Below are 23,729 nucleotides of genomic sequence, written 5' to 3' on the forward strand. Positions count from 1 at the left end.
ACTGAACCAAGACTTACAGACAAAACCAGCCTGGCACAGGGATCTGGAGCACCTGGATATGTCTGTTTTTATTTCAACCTTTATTGAACTAGGCAAGTCAGTTAAGAACAAATTCATATTTACAATGACGGTCTACCTCGGGCCAAACCCGGACGCCGCTGGTCCAATTGTGCGCTGCCCTATGGGACTCCCAATCACGGCCAGATGTGACACAGCCTGGATTCGAACCAGTGACGCCTCTGCACTGAGATGCAGTATCTTAGACCACTGCACCACTGAGCCCTGTTTCTGTGGCCTTGTATTTTTACTGGGTCAGTAATCATGGGTATCATTTTATGTTATAGATGTTAGGACACAACATGTTAATACATATTTGGGGTTGTTGAGGGTGTCTGTATAGAATCTGACTGCAACTAATCAACCTTTTGGAGACCAATTTAAACAGTTGACACAGAGAAAACAGAGGTACTGAATACATTATGCCTCTTCCTGCCATATTGTTTATATTATGTTGGGTCAAATCCTTTTAAGTTACTAGAACTCATTTGGTCTGAGAGAAGCCCTTAGGAACTTTAGTGATGCAGAATGCTTACACTCTAGTTCATTTATTCCCCCTCTAGTCATGTCTGTAATTACCTAAATAAAGCCTTCATTTGTGCTCCTAATTGTTGAGTTTCCCCAGTCTTTCAGCGTGGGAACCAAGGAGGAGAGGAGAAAGCATGGAAAACAGGACAGTGATATAGACTGCACGCGCGCCCCCGTCTGTCGCGTAGGAATATTGGAGCGAATGTGTCGTCTTGTGTTCACGCGTTCGGTTGGAGAGGGAGCGAGGGGAGCAAATGTGCAAGGGAGAGGGAGGGAGGAGAGCGAGTGCGCAAAGGCACAGCAGCACCAGCGGTGGCAGCAGCGTCAATGCATCTGTGAGTCTTCGAATCGGTTGTCTTGAGCTGCCAGTCCTCTGTACGTTTCAGATTGAGATTTCACAGCGCAAGGTCTTGAGGAACCTCGCCATCAACCGACACACTTTCGGAGCTCAGCGTTTATTATTAGCTCCGCTCTAAGAGACTATTATTATCACGACCCTATTCTATTTATGCCGGTTTCTTGAATATTTAATGGAAAATGGCGATCTGCGCTCAGTCCTACGGTATATTCTGTCTGTTCTCAATCCAAACTATCCTCATCATTAGCTTATCTTCGCCGGCAACGGGGAGCCTCCGCTTCCCCCAACACTACACGTAAGTACCATTTGGGGTGCGAAAGAAACAGGGATACTGCGGAGAGCGCAGAACTGGGACAGGTGGCCCAAACAACGCTGTTTACTAGGTGCGATAATCGCGCGATGCTGTCTGATGTTGAAACAGAAACGCAGTTTCCGTCTCTGAACCATGCGTGAGCTATGTTATAGATATATCCGCTTGCAAGAATATTATTCTAGCAATGATAATCTAGCCATATAATATGAGGGTCTACCGCTTCTGCCCTTGCATACATTGTTGATTAGGCTATGGGATGTTGCGTTCATGGATCGATGCATCATAGGCTACTAATGGGGCACAGGTGCTCCCCGTAATAGCATGGGCATTAAATTATTAATCATGGCTTGGGATACGATTTCCGCTCAATGCAGGTCACCTATTTTTTTGTCTTCTGTGTTCATAACGGATAGGCAAACATGCTACAATGTTTTTAAAAAGCATTCTGCCGGCGCATGGGTGATAGCTGCTTCGATCTATACCAAGTCACAATGACAATCCTTTAAAACTCACAATCAAAGTAGCCTAATTATCAAGCAATCCTGCTGACATTATTGCAATTTTTAATTACCGGTAGGCCTATTCAGTCAATTTAAAGCAGAAAAATGCCATGCCCCTCTGGCATAACTCAGGTAGGGAAGAAAAGTGCCCGGGAGGATGTCCAAATCTAGCCCTCCGGTTGTGCTGTGGCATTCACCTACCTGCCTGTCACCAGGTTGGTGTGAAGGAGAACGAATTCTTCAATTTAATTTTACGAATATATAGGTCTGTATATATTTCTCTCCTCGACCTAAATAGATTGGAAATATATTACAAAAAGAAGCTAAGGCACATGCCTATCCTTTAGAATGGTTTTGGATTCATCTTTCCATTGTAGTGTGTTCGATGTAAGCTATTCACCTTCGTGTCCGTCAAGTTTCAGCTAGTTTTTCTTCATAATATTTAATCAAATTGTATAAACAAAACAAAACATGTATTAATTGACAGTGTTTTATTATAGTGTCTGAACGAGAATAGACTGCACAATATGTATAAGTAAATAGGTCCCCAGGCGTTTTAATAAGCATTATTGGGCCCGTTATTCACAACTTTTGAAACATAATAAAATGCTATATAAAATGGACATTTATTGCAGTAGCCTATATATATATATATTTTACATTTTGTGATTCAATCAATGTGTAGCCTATTTTTTTCTGCATTTCTTGTGTCAGTGAAGGTGGTCTGACTCTGGAGTCTTACTGTTGCTTTCCTTGTTTCTTCTGGGATTAAACAAGCAACAGTATTGTATAGCCGAGCTAATGCTTTGAGTCCGAATCCCCCACTCTCTCTAACTGAGAAGCTTTTGGCGTTGTTTCCGATTCTGTCCCATGGATTAGGATAAATGAATCTGCAAATCCAAATACAACGGTTATTCAGCTGTTTATGTCATTTCAGATTTTATAAACATTCATAATATCGCTTTCGGAATGTCTTTATTTGATATAAAAAATATAGCATGTGTGCAGACTATGTGACTTGTGCTGCCTGATCATTGGGGTTGTGAGAGACAGTGGATTGTGCAGTCAGATGGAACAGAGTAAATAGGCATTTTAAGGTCACAGATTTAGCCAGTGGTAACTCGTGGAATAGATACCGGCTGGAATGCGTTTTTTTATTTTTTTATTCATTTAACTTTTTGTATTTTTTTTTTTTACAAATCAGCATTCAGGATTAGTCCCACCCGTTCTGTAAATCGGGATCAATATGATGTATCCGATTTTAATAAAGATGGATTTGGGAACTTTCCTCCTCAGGTGCATCCGCTAGTTTGATAGACTATTCAATAATTCCAAATCTATTTATTCCCTTCCAAATGCATGGTTTGTAAAATAATACAATAGTATGCAGTTTGTGCGGCTACACAATCACGCACATGATGACATCCTTCTGATAATTCCTTCCTTCTGCCTAATAAAAACATGTGTAATTCAAACTGATGCTTCACCCCTCTTAGTGGGGCATTAGTAGCCTGTGTCATACATAGACTGTGTAAATTGGCAGTTGTTATCTATAGGCTATCAGGTCCTGCCTCGGAAGCTGTATTTGTAGCAGCTAGCTCAGTGTGTAGTGGGCCATTACAGGATTTATGATGGCGATTCTCACAGAGACAAATGTGTGTCAAGATATTCTAGATATAACTGTTTTAGGCTACTCCAGCTAAAATAAATGTAAACATTTAGCCTACTAATCATTATTATCTTGTATTTAGGCTTTAGGCTAATAAGGAGTGTGAAGCCTTGTAATTATGTTATTGACATGATAGCCTAATTTCTAAACTGTAGGTATAGGTTACATTTCTTTCTGGACTGAGTCAACTCTTATAGGGTTAGGTTACATAAGAATAGTCCCCTAGTTGTTTGGATAAGAAACTAAGTTATTATTAGAGGGCATTAAGAATGTCAGTAATTCACAAAAAGTATGTAAACTGGACAAAAATAGTTCTAATGAAAAGAGTCCTCAAGGTGAAAATGGTGAACCAACACTCAATGAAGAGAAAAGAGTACGACGTGACATTGGATAAAGGCAATCCAGAGGAATGTGTGACACCCTGGTGTTGTCGCCGGTGTGTGTATCACAGTGTGTGTGTGTGTGTGCCGAACAGTACAGTTCATTTGTTGTAACAAATAATGTTGGAGAAAACTCCTTACAGTTATCGGAGGTGGAAAGGATCTTACACAATCATCTCAAGGTAAATGAGGTATACTTTATCTTACAATATTGTGCATAAAAGTATTGGTAATTTCACAAACATAAACATAGCTATGAAAATAGTCCAACTTCAATTATGAAAGATTTGTTCAATGCTTCACTTCACTAGAAATTACTTGGGTTTAGAGATCCATCGCCGAAACGTGGTGATGGCGTCTGACTGAAGAGCTATAGGGTTGATATTTAAGCACGTTTCATTTTGTTCCTGAGACAGTCTTGGATGATAGGCCCAATAAATGTCCCAAACTCGCTGAACGATATTTGATGGATTTGTAGGCCTACTTTTAGGTCTGTTCATGCCCATATTATGTAGCCCAATGAATTATTCTAGGTTCATACGAAAAGTTGTATTTAATGTGCTTTTGGATTTAATATCCTACAGCCCAAATGAAGGTCATCATTGGCTTGGTTTGAACATCAGATACATCAGCCATGAGCTTACCTTCTAAGGTCACGTGTTGAGAGTCCATAGGTCAAACCAGCAATATTTACAGTTTAGAGGGATAGTTCACACCCATTTTGTTTTTCATATCTCAGAATGAAGGTCTGTGGTAGTTTAATGGTTGATATATTTGAAATATATTGTAGTTGATGTGTTTGTAGATTAATAATATTTACAGACAGGTGTTGTTCATTCAATCGCAAAAGGTCACACCCTTTTTCAATATCTATTCCAAAACCTAACCCTACAAGAAACCTTTCCGGGTCTTTCTGGGTCTCAAAGATCTTTGCACACCTGGATTGTACAATATTTGCAAATTACAACTTAAAAAATTCTTTAAGCTCTGTCAAATTGGTTGTGGATCATTGCTAGACAGCCATTTTAAAGTCTTGCCATAGATTTTCAAGCCGATTTAAGTCAACTGTAACTAGGCCACTCAGGAACATTCAATGATCAGCAACTCCAGTGTATATTTGGCCTTGTGTTTTTAGGTTATTTTCCAGCTGAAAGGTGAAGTTATCTTTCAGTGTCTGTGGGAAAGCAGACTGAACCAGGTTTTCCTCTAGGATTTTGCCTGTGCTTAGCTCTATTCTGTTTATTTTTTATAAAAACATACAAATAAACGGAATAGAGCTAAAACAACATTTCTTTGCCACATTTTTTGCAGTTTTATTGCAAACAGGATGCATGTTTTGGAAGATTTTCACTCTGTCATTTAGGTTAGTATTGTGGAGTAACTACAACGTTGCTGATCCTACCTCAGTTTTCTCCTACCACAGTAATTAAACTCTGTAACTGTTTTAAAGTCCCCATTGGCCTTATGGTCAAATCCCTGAGCGGTTTCTTTCTTCTCCAGGCAACAGAGTTAGGAAGGACACCTGTATCTTTGTTGTGACTGGGTGTATTGATACACCAGTGGAGGCTCCTCAGAGGAGGAAGGGGAGGATCATTCTCCTCGGGGAATTTAATAAAAATAAAAATAATGAAACATTAAAAACGTTATTATTTTTAGTTAAAACTATTCTAAATATTCACATCACCAAATAATTGATAAAAACAAGCTGTTTTGCAATGTAGGTCTACAGTAGCCTCAACAACACTCTGTAGGGTAGCATCATGGTGTAGCCGGAGGATAGTTAGTTTCCGTCCTCCTCTGGGTACACTGACTTTAATACAAAACCTAGGAGGCTCGTGGTTCTTACCCCCTTCCATAGACTTACACAGTAATTTTGACAACTTCCAGAGGACGACATCCAACCTATCAGAGCTGTTGCAGCATGAACTGATAAGTTGTCCATCAAAGGATCAGATAATTAATCTAGTACTGAAAGCATAAGCTACAGTTAGCTAGCACTGCAGTGCATAAAATGTGGTGAGTAGTTGACTCAAAGACAGAGAAAGACAATTGTTGAACAGTTTTGAACAAATACATTTCTTAAAAATGAACAAGTAGACAGCGTGCGCTAGCCATAGTTTGTTGTATTTTTTTAAACTTTCACTTACTTAGCTAGCGAATGCAGCTAGCTAGTATAGTCTACTCAAACACCAGGATCAAACAGAGATGGATGCTATGTTAGCTAGCTGGCTATGGCTATCAAACAGTGGAACTCTTCCAAGTCAATGTCATCTTTTGGTTTTATTAATTTATTGTCACCGGGCCCGCCGATGTAACTGCTAAACTGCTCGCTGCTGACTGTACACTGTGCTGCATGATTGTAGTGCGTTTACTAACGGGTTAGTTCTTGTACCTATGTTGACTATGGCGTTAATATGCTGTCAACGATGTAGGCTGTGTGTAGCGGTTAGTGAGTATGAGATAAAGGTTTGGCTTGGGAAGTTTAGTTCACCTGGTCACATAGCTGATATGTTGTGCACTGAAGTCCACAAGCGTAGGGAAAAGGTGAGAGGAGGAGATCGTGTAGATGCGAGAAGGAATTATACCACAATCAAAGGGGTCATGCTGTTTGTATGTGGCTGCTATGAAAGTGAACTGTGTTGGCATGTGATCAGGGGTGTAATTCATTCCTCCGATTCTGTTGAAATGTTTTTCTTAAAACAAAAGCAAACTGAACGAAATGGGGATGAACTTACCTGAATTTGTCCAATAGAAATTCTCGTTTGCAACTGTTAGACTACCGATTACACCCTAGATCAGCTAGATGCAGGCAAGAGTGTGCAAGGTGGTATTGAATGTGTCAATGTCTGTCACCTTGATTACTCAAATTTCTCTCGATCTGTGCACCTACGTTGTAAACTTTAACTCATCGGCTAGGTTGTAGCAACCTCATGATGGGTATGGGGAAAATGTTAGTATCATGTAGTAGCTTAAACCTATCGATGTTACATTGACATGGGTGATTGGAATATGAATGACAGTCATCCAATATGCTGTAGCTAATAGATATAAGGCCATGCTCATTAATAACAATATTGTCCTCCCTCATCTTAAACGGCACCGACCGCCACTGTGATTCACCATCCAAAGTGTAATTAGTGACAAAATGTAAATTTGATCTATATTTAATTCAGGCTGTAACAAAACAAAATGTGGAAAAAGTCAGGGGGTTGATTACTTTCTGAAGGCACTGTAATTACTACTTTAGTAATGTAGAGGTCGTGCTTGATTTGTTATTAAATGTGTGTATTAAGGAACAATTGTACCCCATTAGTTGTTGTTTTTTCTGTAGATTTCATTGATGTCGATGAAATGATAATGAATTTAACAGAATTTATTTGAGTGAGGGACAGAGAGCAGAAGGGCAGGGACCCTCTAAAATAGGAAGGGGTCTGCTGTCTTCCGCAACGAAGGCCTGCTTGTTTTTGTGTGTGTGTGTGAGTGTGTGTGTGTTTTAGATTAGTATGTATACAATTTAGTTGTGTCTGTCTACAGTATGTGTGATTGTGTATAGGCGACTGTACTGTACACTAGTTAAGTTGTGTAAGGAGTATTTAGCTTGGGGACAGAGGCATTGTCACTACAGATGTCAAATCTTAATTTGACCTATATTCTCACAGCAAACTAATCCTGCAGTAACAGGATTTGAACGTTTAGTCCATAATGTTATTTGATCAGAGGCTAGGCTATTAGCTGTCCAGAAGTAGGCTACATGAGAAGTGCAATACTGTTAATATAACCGTGTGTTAGTGTGGGTTTTCCGTTCATTTATGTATACTGAACAAAAATATAAATGCAAAATGCAACAATTTCAAAGATTTTACTGAGTTACAGTTCATATAATGAAATCAGTCAATTGAAATAAATTCCTTAGGCCCTAATCTATGGATCTCACATGACTGGGCAGGGGTGCAGCCATGCCTGGGAGGGCATAGGCCCACCCACTGAGGAGCCAGGCCCAGCCAATCAGAATGAGTTTTTCTCCTCAAAATGGCTTTATTACAGACCAAAATACTTCTCAGCACCAAAACAGCAACAAAAGAGTGTTCAAATTAAGATCCTACATCTGTAGCTGTCAGCGTCAGTTCATTCTGCTCCAGTGTGGTCTGTTTTCACTTCATTGCTACCGGTGAGCTTTTCATAGTCAGTGAGCTTTCTTCAGCAATCCTGCCTTGCGCAATCCTGTTAGAGGCCTCTCTCTCTCTCGAACCAGGATCTCAAATGGCACATGCAGTGCCTTAGACCACCGTGCCTCTCGGGAGGCCATTAATGTAGATATGTACACTACACTTAAAAAGTTTGGTGTCACTTACAAATGGCCTTGTTTTTGAAAGAGAACAACATTTTTTGTTCATTAAAATAACATAATATTAATCATAAATACAGTGTAGACATTGTTAATAGTGTAAATGACTGTTGTAGCTGGAAACGGCTGATTTTTTATGGAATATCTACCTAGGCGAATAGAGGACCATAATAAACAACCATCACTCCTGTGTTCCAATGACACGTTGTGTTAGCTAATCCAAGTTTATTATTTTAAGGCTAATTGATCATTAGAAAACCCTTTTGCAAATAGGTGCACAGCTGAAAACTGTTTTTCTGATTAAAGAAGCAATAAAACTGGCCTTCTTTAGACTAGTTGAGTATCTGGAGCATCAGCATTTGTGGGTCTCGATTACAGGCTCAAATGGCCAGAAACAAATACATTTATTCTGAAACTTGTCAGTCTATTCTTGTTCTGAGAAATGAAGGCTATTCCATGCGAGAAATTGCCAAGAAACTGAAGATCTCGTACAACGCTGTGTACTACTCCCATCACAGAACAGCGCAAACTGTCTCTAACCAGAATAGAAAGAGGAGTGGGATGCCCTAGTGTACAACTGAGCAAGAGGACAAGTACGTTAGTGTCTAGTTTTAGAAACAGACACCTCACAAGTCCTCAACTGGCAGCTTCATTAAATAGTACCCACAAAACACCAGTCTCAACGTCAACAGTGAGGAGGCGACTTTGTCCAGTGTCTGTGTTCTTGCCCATCTTAATATTTTGTTTTTATTGGCCAGTCTGAGATATGGCTTTTTCAATGCAACTCTGCTAGAAGTCTAGCATCCCGGAGTCGCCTCTTCACTGTTGACATTGAGACTGGTGTTTTGTGGGTACTATTTAATGAAGCTGCCAGTTGAGGACTTGTGAGGTGTCTGTTGGCTCTGGTAGACTGTTTTGTCTACCAGAGCCAATTCACCCTTTAAATGGAAATGTAAGGTCCCTGGACTAAGGAGTAACGATAGGCTCCTTTAGTCCAATATTGGGCCATGATATTTCTAGCTGTTGTACATACAGTGGGGCAAAAAATTATTTAGTCAGCCACCAATTGTGCAAGTTCTCCCACTTAAAAAGACGAGAGTGGCCTGTAATTTTCACATAGGTACATTTCAACTATGACAGGCAAAATGAGAATAAAAAAAATCCAGAAAATCACATTGTAGGATTCTTAAGGAATTTATTTGCAAATTATGGTGGAAAATAAGTATTTGGTCACCTACAAACAAGCAAGATTTCTGGCCCTCACAGACCTGTAACTTCTTCTTTAAGAGGCTCCTCTGTTCTCCACTCGTTACCTGTATTAATGGCACCGTTTGAACTTGTTATCAGTATAAAAGACACCTGTCCACAACATCAAACATTCACACTCCAAACTCCACTATGGCCAAGACCAAAGAGCTGTCAAAGGACACCAGAAACTAAATTGTAGACCTGCACCAGGCTGGGAAGACTGAATCTGCAATAGGTAAGCAGCTTGGTTTGAAGAAATCAACTGTGGGAGCAATTATTAAGAAATGGAAGACATACAAGACCACTGATAATCTCCCTCGATCTGGGGCTCCACGCAAGATCTCACCTCGTGGGGTCAAAATGATCACAAGAACAGTGAGCAAAAATCCCAGAACCACACGGGGGGGACCTTGTGAATGACCTGCAGAGAGCTGGAACCAAAGTAACAAAGCCTACCATCAGTAACACACTATGCCGCCAGGGACTCAAATCCTGCAGTGCCAGACATGTCCCCCTGCTTAAGCCAGTACATGTCCAGGCCCGTCTGAGGTTTTCTAGAGAGCATTTGGATGATCCAGAAAAAGATTGGGAGAATGTCATATGATCAGATGAAACCAAAATATAACTTTTTGGTAAAAACTCAACTCGTCGTGTTTGGAGGACAAAGAATGCTGAGTTGCATCCAAAGAACACCATACCTACTGTGAAGCATGGGGGTGGAAACATCATGCTTTGGGGCTGTTTTTCTGCAAAGGGACCAGGACGAATGATCCGTGTAAAGGAAAGAATGAATGGGGCCATATATCGTGAGATTTTGAGTGAAAACCTCCTTCCATCAGCAAGGGCATTGAAGATGAAACGTGGCTGGGTCTTTCAGCATGACAATGATCCCAAGCACACCGCCCGGGCAACGAAGGCGCTGGAATGGCCTAGCCAGTCTCCAGATCTCAACCCCATAGAAAATCTTTGGAGGGAGTTGAAAGTCAGTGTTGCCCAGCAACAGCCCCCAAACATCACTGCTCTAGAGGAGATCTGCATGGAGGAATGGGCCAAAATACCAGCAACAGTGTGTGAAAACCTTGTGAAGACTTACAGAAAACGTTTGACCTCTGTCATTGCCAACAAAGGGTATATAACAAAGTATTGAGATAAACTTTTGTTATTGACCAAATACTTATTTTCCACCATAATTTGCAAATATATTCATTAAAAATCCTACAATGTGATTTTCTGGATTTTTTTTTGCCTGTCATAGTTGACGTGTACCTATGATGAAAATTACAGGCCTCTCTCATCTTTTTAAGTGGGAGAACTTGCACAATTGGTGGCTGACTAAATACTTTTTTGCCCCACTGTATGTATATAACGGGGTTTTAAATATATATATATATTTTTAAAAGTGTACTGACAAATGACTAAATGATTCCAGCTGCATCAAAAACCAATAAAGTGTAGACTTCAACTTCTGGATCAATTCATTGTGATAATTATGAAATGTATTTGGATAAACTAGCTTATCATGTATCATTTAAACTTAAATGTGTTGGCAAAGTAAACATGTTTCAATAAAACAGCAGATTAGTCTGTCAATATAGCAAATAAGTAGACATGACTTGTATTCAAGGCCAAGTTTATTTGCTCAAGAGACCGAGGTGAGTTTACACAGCAGTACACAGGAACAGTTATGGCAATGTATGACATATATACAGTAGAAAGAAAAATATACTACTTACGCTTATAATAAATACTACAGTTCTACAAAGGAAATACTTACATAATATGGTATGTTTGGTGGGTGCAGTGAGGTGTTCGGTATCACTTTGATACAAGGGGAGATTGTTGTTATGGGACCTTTCACATCTCTTGAGTCATCAACTTATTTGTTCATGGCCAATCGTTGTGTACTGTCTGTATTCCTACAGTAGCAGCATGGTGTAGAATATGAGACATCCCACAAACACACATTAACTAGCTAGTTATAACACACAGTTATAGTTACTCCAAGACTAATATGAGTCATAAAGCCAAAGTAATTCCGCTACTCTCCGCCAACATCATTAAAACATGCATCCAGTTCTGATCCGAATGAGAGGCACCGAGGCTAGCTACTGTAGACTAGTTAGCTAACTAGCTATAATATTGTACTACGGTATATTTGAAGTATAGCAAAAACAGCTAGCTAAATTTGGCTAGCCTGGCTTGTAGAGGTACTAGCAAGCCTCGTTATGGCCGAATCGATCAAATTGTACTTTACTGAAAAACACTGCCTTGTGTAAAAAGATAGGTTATATTGACAGTTAGCTACCGACAGCAAAACAACTTACTTTTTTGTAATTTGCCCTCCTGAGTCCTTGTCCAGCTGGTCTAGGCTGCCGCCGCTGCCTGCTGGTCTCGCAACTCCTCTTCAGTTTATTCCGGCACAAATAAATAGGGCTGTGTGTTCCTATGTAAAAGAACATCAAAAAAAAATTCATTGTCCTGCTCTTCTTGGGAAGAGGAATCATCAGAAGCAGCCATTGTAGCTAATTATTTAGCAATCTCGGATCGACAGTGCATGGTAACATGGCTCCAATGAAACTGTAAACTGGTACCACCCCCGTTTGGAAAAGCCTGCCTTCGAGTTCGGAAGCAAGGAAGTAGGGCTCCCGTCAGGCTGTAGTCTTTACAAAGCCAGGGAAAATTAGTCAACCTAGATATGCTGCAACATCGTTGGGAGAAGTCCAATGGCTCTATTGAAGAAGGACAACCATATCTACTCCCTGATACTGTGATCGTGCAATCAGCGAAACACAAAGGCCACAATAATTGCTACAAAACATGATTCCATTTTTTTTTTTAGATCAGGCAGTAGGCTCAATCAACCAATGATGTCATTGGTTGAACTCTCCCAGCGCGGAAATAAAAAAGACAGGTCTAGTGCATAATTATGTCTGAAACACCCTCTCATCAATCAGATTTAATAGATCTGTCTTTTCTTGTCTTTCATAAGAATCTTTTAACGCTGACATTTATTTTTGTCATATTATTAAGAGACAAATTACATCTACATTTGAGTCATTTAGCAGGCGCTCTTATCCAGAGAGCAAATGACAGTGTGTCTGAACTGAAAGGCTGCGTGGCTCAGAGCCGGCTGCTGCTGTCTCGTCAGAACACAAGCACAAACTAGATGGTAACTTTACATGAAGTAAAGATGTGCGGCTTGCTTTAGATTTTTTTTTTAATGTGGTAGTGTAAGAAGTTGACATAGTTTTACTTTACTAAATAAAGCAAAGCAGTTACATGTAGTCAAAGTTACATTTACTAAAATAATTGGTCTGATTACTTTGATAGACTACTTTATCAACCTTATTACTTTGGATTGTGGCACAATCAGATCACGAAATGTCTAAACTACAGTTGTTGTGAAAACTGAAAGAATAAAGACAGGACAAAGTGATCTTCTGTCAGAAGATGGGAATAAAAGGCAGGATCATGTGGACAACACTTTTAGGAAAGCAAAGCAACGCAGAATAATAGATGCACAATTTTATTTAGTAAAACCTTCAGTGTAAATTAAGTTTGATTTTAGTTGAATGATGATATAATGATTAGAATATTTGAGGCTATTATTTTGAGAAAGAAATAAGATGGTGCATGAAAGTGTGATGAAAGTGTGATGAAAGCTCTTTAGAAGTTTTTTGTTTTGGTAGTTGAAGAACTACGTAGAATAGGTTCGTATGTAGACCTACTGATAGCTAGCTGTAGTTCTATCTAATTTTTAAAAACTCTTTAGGCTAACAGTGATCGCTGAAAAGTACATTTCCTGAAGAAAATGTGATGTGCTTTCTAGCTTGTTTAAAAGTATGGTTTTGAAATAAGTTATAGTAGTGGTAGTGTCTACAGTTTTAATGAATGGTGAATAGTTATAGTTGAACATGTAGGTTGATGAAAATATTGATTGATTGATTGATTGGTTCATAGGATAGGATAACCTGAACATGTGAAAGTTGGTTTGTTGTCTTTAGCTTGAACAGTTCAAGAGTTGCAATTATTATTGATGGATATTATACTGTATGCTAATGTATGCACATTTAAGTATTTATTTTACAGTGCCTTCAGAAAGTATTCACAATTTAATTTAAGAAATGTAGAATCTATGAGAATAGAAAGGTTCAGAACTTTTGTGAAACATCGCAGCACAGTTGAAAAATGTATGGTAAGTATAAATTAAATCTGGATGGTGTTCAGAGATAGATGGGAGGGGTTGAGTGGAGCTGAATGGGACTAAAAACCATCAAAATATAACTACTGTAAAATATACTGTGCCCGTGAACTGTATATAGTATGTATAAGCTGTAAGTAGAAGCCTATGTTTTGTTGTCCATTAGTTTACTCCAATTAGGGGAGGGTTGTTAGGGGAAAATAATACATGAAAAATATACAAATATATTTTATGTATATATATATATATATTTTAAAGTATATGAGGGATTGGAAAAGTGGCAATTACATTGATGGAAGTCACAATCTATCTGTGATATTACAGCTGATCTACCCCTTAATTAAAAAAATTCACAGTTCTATTCACAGTTCTTGTCTTTTTCCACATTTTGTTGTGTCACAGCCTGAATTTAAAATAGATTAAATTGAGATTTTGTGTAGCTGGCCAACACACAATACCTCATAATGGCAAAGTGGAATTATGTTTACTACTAATTAATTTAAAACGAAAAGCTGAAATGTCTTGAACCAATAACAACTATTCAACCCCTTTGTTATGGCAATCATGAATAAGTTCATGAGTAAAAATGTGCTTAACGTGTAACGTAATAAGTTGCATGGGCTCATCTCTGTGTGCAATCATAGTGTTTAACATGATTTTTGAATGACTACCTCATCTCAGTACCCCACACAAACAATTATCTGTAAGGTCCCACAATCTAGCAGTGAATTTCAAACACAGATTCAACCACAAAGACCAGGGAGGTTATCCAATTCCTTGCAAAGAAGGGCACCTATTGGTAGAGCATGGTGAAGTTATTAATTACACTTTGGATGGTGTATCAATACATCCAGTCACCACAAAGATACACTCATCCTTTATAACTTAGTTGCCGGAGCGGAAGGAAACCGCTCAGGGATTGCACCATGAGGCTAATGGTGACTTTAAAAGTGTTACAGAGTTTCATGGCTGTGATAGGAGAACACTGACGATGCCTCAGCAACGTGGTAGTTACTCCACAAAACTAACCTAAATAGAAAGAAGGAAGCCTGTACAGAATAAAAATTATCCAAAACACGCGTCCTGTTTGCAATAAGGCACTAAAGTAAAACTGCAAAAAATCTGGCAAAGAAATTAACTTTATTTCCTGAATAGTAAATGTTATGTTTGACGCAAATCCAATACAACACATCACTGAGTACCACTCTTCATATTTTCCATTATGATGCATCACGTTACGGGAATAAACCTAATAGAGCTAAGCACAGGCAAAATCCTAGAGGAAAATATTGTTCAGTCTGCTTTCTAACAGACACTGGGAGACAAATTCACCTTTTAACTGGACAATAACCTAAAACACAAGGCCAAATATACACTCAAGCTGCTTACCAAGATGACATGAAATGTTCCTGAGTGGCCCAGTTACTGTTTTTGCTTAAATCGTCTTGAAAATCTATGGCAAGACTTGAAAATGGCTGTTTAACAATGATCAACAACCAACTTGACAGAGCTTGAAGAATTTTAAAAAGTATAATGTCCAAATATTGTACAATCCAGGTGTGCAAAGCTCTTAGAGCTGTAATTGCTGCCAAAGGTGATTCTAACATGTATTGTCTCAGGGGGTTGAATACTTATGTAATCAAGGCAAAGGATGAAGAATCTCAAATATAATATACTGTATATTGGATTTGGTAAACACTTTTTTGGTTAATACATGATTCCATATCTGTGATTTCATAGTTGTGATGTCTTCACTATTATTATACAATGTAGAAAATAGTCAAAATAAAGAAAAACCCTTGAATGAGTAGGTGTGTCCAAACTTTTGACTGGTACTGTAGAGTCGTGGCCAAAAGTTTTGAGAATGACACAAATATTAATTTTCACACAAGTCTGCTACCTCAGTTTGTATGATGGCAATTTGCATATACTCCAGAATGTTATGAAGAGTGATCAGATGAATTGCAATTAATTGCAAAGTCCCTCTTTGCCATGCAAATTGTAACGTTCTTCGTCGGGCGAAGGAGAGGAGGACCAAAATGCAGCGTGATGATTATCTATTTTAATAGAATACTTTAACAACGAACAAAAACAATAAACCAACAAAATGAACGAAGACGAAACAGTCCCGTAACGTGAACACACACACACACACACACACACACACACACACACACACACACACACACACACACACACACACACACACACACACACACACACACACACACACACACACACACACACAAACACACAAACACACAAACACAGGAACACTGGAAACAGGAACAATCACCCACACTCCACAATACAAAACAGGCTACCTAAATATGGTTCCCAATCAGAGACAACGACTAACACCTGCCTCTGATTGAGAACCATATCAGGCCTAACACATCGAAACAGACAAACTAGACATACAACATAGAATGCCCACTCATATCACACCCTGACCAAACAAAACATAGAAACAAACAACGCAAACTATGGTCAGAGTGTGACAACTGAACTGAATTCCAAAAAAACATTTACACTGCATTTCAGCCCTGCTACACAATAACCAGCTGACATCATGTCAGTGATTCTCTCGTTATAACACAGGTGTGAGTGTTGACGAGGACAAGGCTGGAGATCACTCTATCATGCTGATTGAGTTCGAATAACAGACTGGAAGCTTCAAAAGGAGGGTGGTGCTTGGAATCATTGTTCTTCCTCTGTCAAACATGGTTACCTGCAAGGAAACACGTGCCGTCATCATTGCTTTAAACAAAAAGGGCTTCACCGGCAAGGATATTGCTGCCAGTAAGATTGCACCGAAATCAACCATTTATCGGATCATCAAAAACTTCAAGGAGAGCGGTTCAATTGTTGTGAAGAAGGCTTCAGGGCGCCCAAGAAAGTCCAGCAAGCGCCAGGACCGTCTCCTAAAGTTGATTCAGCTGCCGGCACCACCAGTACAGAGCTTGCTCAGGAATCGCAGCAGGCAGGTGTGAGTGCATCTGCACGCACAGTGAGGCGAAGACGTTTGGAGGATGGCCTGGTGTCAAGAAGGGCAGCAAAGAGGCCACTCCTATCCAGGAAAAACATCAGGGACAGACTGATATTCTGTCAAAAGTACAGGGATTGGACTGCTGAGAACTGGGGTAAAGTCATTTTCTCTGATGAATCCCCTTTCTGATTGTTTGAGGCATCCGGAAAAAAGCTTGTCCGGAGAAGACAAGGTGAGCGCTACCATCAGTCCTGTGTCATGCCAACAGTAAAGCATCCTGAGACCATTCATGTGTGTGGTTGCTTCTCAGCCAAGGGAGTGGGTTCACTCACAATTTTGCCTAAGATCACAGCCATGAATAAAGAATGGTAGCAACACATCCTCCGAAAGCAACTTCTCCCAACCATCCAGGAACAGTTTGATGACGAACAATGCATTTTCCAGCATGATGGAGCACCTTGCCATAAGGCAGAAGTTATAACTAAGTGGCTCAGGGAACAAAACATTGATATTCTGGGTCCATGGCCAGGAAACTCCCCAGACCTTAATCCCATTGAGAACGTGTGGTTAATCCTCAAGAGGTGGGTGGACAAAAAAAACCCCACAAATTCTGACAAACTCCAAGCATTGATTATGCAAGAATGGGCTGCCATCAGTCAGGATGTGGTCCAGAAGTTAATTGACAGCATGCCAGGGCGGATTGCAGAGGTCTTGAAAAAGAAGGGTCAACATTGCAAATATTCATGTAATTGTCAATAAAAACCGTTGACACTTATGAAATGCTTGTAATTATACTTCAGTATTCCATAGTAACGTCTGACAAAAATATCTCAAGACACTGAAGCAGCAAACTTTGTGGAAATTAATATTTGTGTCATTCTCAAAACTTTTGACCAGGACTGTATATACTTTTTTAATGTTCAAATTTTTCTTCCACTTTGACATTACAGAGTATTTTGTGTGGATCATTGATAAAAAAAAGGCAATTAAATCCATTTGAATCCCACCTTGTAACAGTACAAAATGTGGAAAAAGTGGAGTGTGAATACTTTGTGAAGTCACTTAATAGTGCAGACAAGAGTTAGACCAGAGCTAGTGTGAACCAGAGTTAGCTAATTATGCACAGGACCAGATCAAACCAGCGCTACTGCAGACCAGAGCAGTAGTTTGGTCAGTAGTTGTGGTCAGTGTCTAAACTACAGTGTTTGCATGTGAAAACTGAAAGAAGTGCATTGAGAAGAGATCGGGTGAAATATGAAGCGAGTGAACTGAGACAGCTTCACTCTATCCAATTAGAGCAGCAAGATCAATTGTACAGCCCTCCTTTCTCTTTACAGACAGGCAAACTAGCCAGTTGAGTTATTTAGAGCGCAGGGCACGATCCTGAGAAGGAGGATGATGCCCTGTTGCCTCGGATGCTTCCTTGTAGCTACTTTCTTGGTGTTCACAATTCTTCACCATCATTACACTATTGTTCTAAATTCAATTACCTTCTTCACCCTCATCATAATATTTGCCTGTGCTGCCACGTGCGCTTCTCTGTGTGTGTGAGTATCCATCGCAACGGCTCCATTTGGGCTGCTCAATGATGAGACATGAGAGAGCTGCTTTAGCTAGCTACTTTTCCTCACTCTAAACTCTGACAAACAGCTGTAACTTCTGATTGGTATTTTTTATTTATTTTTTATTTATTTCACCTTTATTTAACCAGGTAGGCCAGTTGAGAACAAGTTCTCATTTACAGCTGCGACCTGGCCAAGATAAAGCATAGCAGTGTGAACAGACAACACAGAGTTACACATGGAGTAAACAATTAACAAGTCAATAACACTGTAGAAAAAAAGAAAAAAAAGTGTCTATATACATTGTGTGCAAAAGGCATGAGGAGGTAGGCGAATAATTACAATTTTGCAGATTAACACTGGAGTGATAAATGATCAGATGGTCATGTACAGGTAGAGATACTGGTGTGCAAAAGAGCAGAAAAGTAAATAAATATAAACAGTATGGGGATGAGGTAGGTAAATTGGGTGGGCTATTTACCGATAGACTATGTACAGCTGCAGCGATCGGTTAGCTGCTCAGATAGCAGATGTTTGAAGTTGGTGAGGGAGATAAAAGTCTCCAACTTCATCGATTTTTGCAATTCGTTCCAGTCACAGGCAGCAGAGAACTGGAACGAAAGGCGGCCAAATTAGGTGTTGGCTTTAAGGATGATCTGTGAGATACACCTGCTGGAGCGCGTGTTATGAGTGGGTGTTGTCATCGTGACCAGTGAACTGAGATAAGGTGGAGCTTTACCTAGCATGGACTTGTAGATGACCTGGAGCCAGCCTGGAGCCAGTGGCCAGTGGGTATGAGATAATTCTGTTTAGACTCTAGCAGAGAAGTTGATGTCTGAAATGCTGTGTTATTTCGGTTACTAAAACAGCTGTATCGTTAGATTGGTTGCAGATCTTTTTGTTTCAATTTCAGATTTGAATAGCAGGGAAATAGACCAGGTGTCATACCCTCTAACTTTTTGTTGCATTTACTGTGAATGGAAGTCGTTGTTGTTGCATTTACTGTGAATGGAATGTTGGAGGTGATAATGTCACAATGGGACCTTTAGAATGTAGAGGGAATTCCGTGCAAGTGGATGAAGGACAAAAAAAACGGACTAAAAGCTTAATAATTTAAAAAGTATAAAATATATCAAAAAGTTGTATACATGCACACTCTTCCAGACCGGTCTAAACATTTGAAAGTTTGAATGACGTTTATAGCTTAAATAGTGTAAGAAGAATAGCGTTCTAAATAATAATAATAATAATAAGTATGATGAAGATTTAAAGGGTAGAGTCATGCTTCGCAAGCCCCAATACAAATATGAGCGAAGAAAGGGCTTCATGTTTGTAGAGTTACTATTTCCTTAACATTTGTACATGGAAGCACAGCCGCGAGCTGCCCAGTGACACGACCCAACCAGACAACCTAAATTTGTTACGGTGCGTGAATGAGGACCCAAAAGCGAATTAACTTAAACAGAGCTTCTTTAATTACCAAACATAGGTAGGCTCAGACGGACCGGCAGATTCCGACAGGACAAGACAAGGTTACAGCAAACATGACGACAGTCTGGTTCAGGCATGAAACACAACAAACAAGAATCCGACAAGGACAGGAGCAGGAACAGAGAGAGATATAGGGACCTAATCAGAGGGAAAAAGGGAACAGGTGGGAAAAGGGGTGACGAGGTGGTTAGGAGGAGACAAGGCACAGCTGGGGGAAAGAGGGGGAGAAAAGGTAACCTAACAACGACCAGCAGAGGGAGACAGGGTGAAGGGAAAGGACAGAGACAAGACACAACATGACAGTACATGACAGTACCCTCCCACTCACCGAGCGCCTCCTGGCGCACTCGAGGAGGAAACCTGGCGGCAACGGAGGAAATCCTCGATCAGCGCACGGTCCAGCACGCCCGAGAGGGAACCCAACTCCTCGCCTCAGGACCGTACCCCTCCCAATCTACGAGGTACTGGTGACCACGGCCCCGAGGACGCATGTCCAAAATTCTACGCTTATTAGCAGCCCTCACAGTCTGCGTCCTATAACGGCAAAGTGCAGACCTGACCCTCTTCCAGGTGCGCTCGCAACGTTGGACAAAAGCCTGAGCGGAGGGGACGCTGGACTCGGCGAACTGAGATGAGAACAGCGGAGGCTGGTACCCGAGGCTACTCTGAAAAGGAGATAGCCCGGTCGCAGACGAAGGAAGCGAGTTGTGGGCGTATTCTGCCCAGGGGAGCTGTTCTGACCAAGACGCAGGGTTGCGAAAAGAAAGACTGCGTAAGATGCGACCAATATTCTGATTGGCCCGTTCTGCTTGACCGTTAGACTGGGGGTGAAAGCCGGAAGAGAGACTGACGGAAGCCCCAATCAAACGGCAAAACTCCCTCCAAAATTGAGACGTGAATTGCGGACCTCTGTCCGAAACGACGTCTGACGGAAGGCCATGAATTCTGAAAACATTCTCGATGATGATTTGTGCCGTCTCTTTAGCAGAAGGAAGCTTAGCAAGGGGAATGAAATGAGCCGCCTTAGAGAACCTATCGACAACCGTAAGAATAACAGTCTTCCCCGCTGACGAAGGCAGTCCGGTGACAAAATCTAAGGCGATGTGAGACCACGGTCGAGAGGGAATAGGAAGCGGCCTGAGACGGCCGGCAGGAGGAGAGTTACCGGACTTAGTCTGCGCGCAGACCGAACAAGCAGCCACGAAACGACGCGTGTCATGCTCCCGGGTGGGCCACCAAAAACGCTGGCGAATGGAAGCAAGCGTACCCCGAACGCCAGGGTGGCCGGCTAACTTGGCAGAGTGAGCCCACTGAAGAACGGCCAGACGAGTAGGAACGGGAACGAAAAGAAGGTTCCTAGGACAAGCGCGCGGCGACGGAGTGTGAGTGAGCGCTTGCTTTACCTGCCTCTCAATTCCCCAGACAGTCAACCCGACAACACGCCCCTCAGGGAGAATCCCCTCGGGGTCAGTGGAGGCTACTGAAGAACTGAAGAGACGAGACAAAGCATCAGGCTTGGTGTTCTTAGAGCCCGGACGATAAGAAATCACAAACTCGAAACGAGCGAAAAACAGCGCCCAACGCGCCTGACGCGCATTAAGTCGTTTGGCAGAACGGATGTACTCAAGGTTCCTATGGTCAGTCCAAACGACAAAAGGAACGGTCGCCCCCTCCAACCACTGTCGCCATTCGCCTAGGGCTAACCGGATGGCGAGCAGTTCGCGGTTACCCACATCATAGTTACGTTCCGACGGCGACAGGCGATGAGAAAAATACGCGCATGGGTGGACCTTGTCGTCAGATAGGGAGCGCTGAGAAAGAATGGCTCCCACGCCCACCTCTGACGCGTCAACCTCGACAACGAACTGTCTAGAGACGTCAGGTGTAACAAGGATAGGAGCGGATGTAAAACGATTCTTGAGGAGATCAAAAGCTCCCTGGGCGGAAACGGACCACTTAAAGCACGTCTTGACAGAAGTAAGGGCTGTGAGAGGAGCTGCCACCTGACCGAAATTACGGATGAAACGACGATAGAAGTTCGCGAAGCCGAGAAAGCGCTGCAGCTCGACGCGTGACTTAGGGACGGGCCAATCAATGACAGCTTGGACCTTAGCGGGATCCATCTTAATGCCTTCAGCGGAAATAACAGAACCGAGAAATGTGACGGAGGAGGCATGAAAAGTGCACTTCTCAGCCTTCACAAAAAGACAATTCTCTAAAAGGCGCTGGAGGACACGTCGAACGTGCTGAACATGAATCTGGAGTGACGGTGAAAAAATCAGGATATCGTCAAGGTAAACGAAAACAAAGATGTTCAGCATGTCTCTCAGGACATCATTGACTAATGCCTGAAAGACAGCTGGAGCGTTAGCGAGGCCGAAAGGAAGAACCCGGTATTCAAAGTGCCCTAACGGAGTGTTAAACGCCGTCTTCCACTCGTCCCCCTCCCTGATGCGCACGAGATGGTAAGCGTTACGAAGGTCCAACTTAGTGAAACACCTGGCTCCCTGCAGGATCTCGAAGGCTGAAGACATAAGAGGAAGCGGATAACGATTCTTCACTGTTATGTCATTCAGCCCTCGATAATCTATGCAGGGGCGCAGAGACCCGTCCTTCTTCTTGACAAAAAAAAACCCCGCTCCGGCGGGAGAGGAGGAGGGGACTATGGTACCGGCGTCAAGAGCTACAGACAAATAATCTTCGAGAGCCTTACGTTCGGGAGCCGACAGAGAGTATAGTCTACCCCGGGGGGGGGGTGGTTCCCGGAAGGAGATCAATACTACAATCATACGACCGGTGTGGAGGAAGAGAGGTGGCCCTGGACCGACTGAACACCGTGCGCAGATCGTGATATTCCTCCGGCACCCCTGTCAAATCACCAGGCTCCTCCTGTGAAGAAGAGACAGAGGAAACAGGAGGGATAGCAGACATTAAACATTTCACATGACAAGAGACGTTCCAGGAGAGGATAGAATTACTAGACCAATTAATGGAAGGATTATGACAAACTAGCCAGGGATGGCCCAAAACAACAGGTGTAAAAGGTGAACGAAAAATTAAAAAAGAAATGGTTTCACTATGATTACCAGAAACAGTGAGGGTTAAAGGTAGCGTCTCACGCTGAATCCTGGGGAGAGGACTACCATCCAGGGCGAACAAGGCCGTGGGCTCCTTTAACTGTCTGAGAGGAATGTCATGTTCCCGAGCCCAGGTCTCGTCCATAAAACAGCCCTCCGCCCCAGAGTCTATTAAGGCACTGTAGGAAGCTGACGAACCGGTCCAGCGTAGATGGACCGACAAGGTAGTGCAGGATCTTGAAGGAGAGACAGGAGTAGTAGCGCTCACCAGTAGCCCTCCGCTTACTGATGAGCTCTGGCCTTTTACTGGACATGAAGTGACAAAATGACCAGCGGAACCGCAATAGAGACAGAGGCGGTTGGTGATTCTCCGTTCCCTCTCCTTAGTCGAGATGCGGATACCTCCCAGCTGCATGGGCTCAGCACCCGAGCCGGCAGAGGAAGATGGTAGTGATGCGGAGAGGGGGGCAACGGAGAACGCGAGCTCCTTTCCACGAGCTCGGTGACGAAGATCAACCCGTCGCTCAATGCGAATAGCGAGTTCAATCAAGGAATCCACGCTGGAAGGAACCTCCCGGGAGAGAATCTCATCCTTTACCTCTGCGCGGAGACCCTCCAGAAAACGAGCGAGCAAAGCCGGCTCGTTCCAGCCACTGGAGGCAGCAAGAGTGCGAAACTCAATAGAGTAGTCTGTTATGGATCGATTACCTTGACATAGGGAAGACAGGGCCCTGGAAGCCTCCTCCCCAAAAACAGATCGATCAAAAACCCGTATCATCTCCTCCTTAAAGTCCTGATACTGGTTAGTACACTCAGCCCTTGCCTCCCAGATTGCCGTGCCCCACTCACGAGCCCGTCCAATAAGGAGAGATATGACGTAGGCGACACGAGCAGTGCTCCTGGAGAAAGTGTAGGGCTGGAGAGAAAACACAATATCACACTGGGTGAGGAACGAGCGGCATTCAGTGGGCTCCCCAGAGTAACACGGCGGGTTATTGATTCTGGGCTCCG

At 41.9% G+C, this 23,729-nt stretch overlaps 1 protein-coding gene across 4 annotated transcripts in view; it reads left to right on the forward strand.

Annotated features, from left to right (window-relative positions):
• Window positions 1-839: 839 nt before the first annotated feature.
• The window catches only part of LOC110493268 (voltage-dependent calcium channel subunit alpha-2/delta-2), a 296,498-nt gene continuing 273,608 nt past the window's right edge, over window positions 840-23,729 (forward strand). For all 4 annotated transcript variants that reach the window (XM_036948226.1, XM_036948229.1, XM_036948227.1 and 1 more), the window contains exon 1: window positions 840-1,238. In XM_036948226.1, coding sequence (XP_036804121.1) covers window positions 1,123-1,238 — 116 coding nt within the window. In that variant the 5' untranslated portion in view covers window positions 840-1,122. The remainder of the gene's footprint in view (window positions 1,239-23,729) is intronic.

This window comes from Oncorhynchus mykiss, chromosome 17, assembly GCF_013265735.2.
Source record: "Oncorhynchus mykiss isolate Arlee chromosome 17, USDA_OmykA_1.1, whole genome shotgun sequence".
Lineage (NCBI taxonomy): Eukaryota > Metazoa > Chordata > Actinopteri > Salmoniformes > Salmonidae > Oncorhynchus > Oncorhynchus mykiss.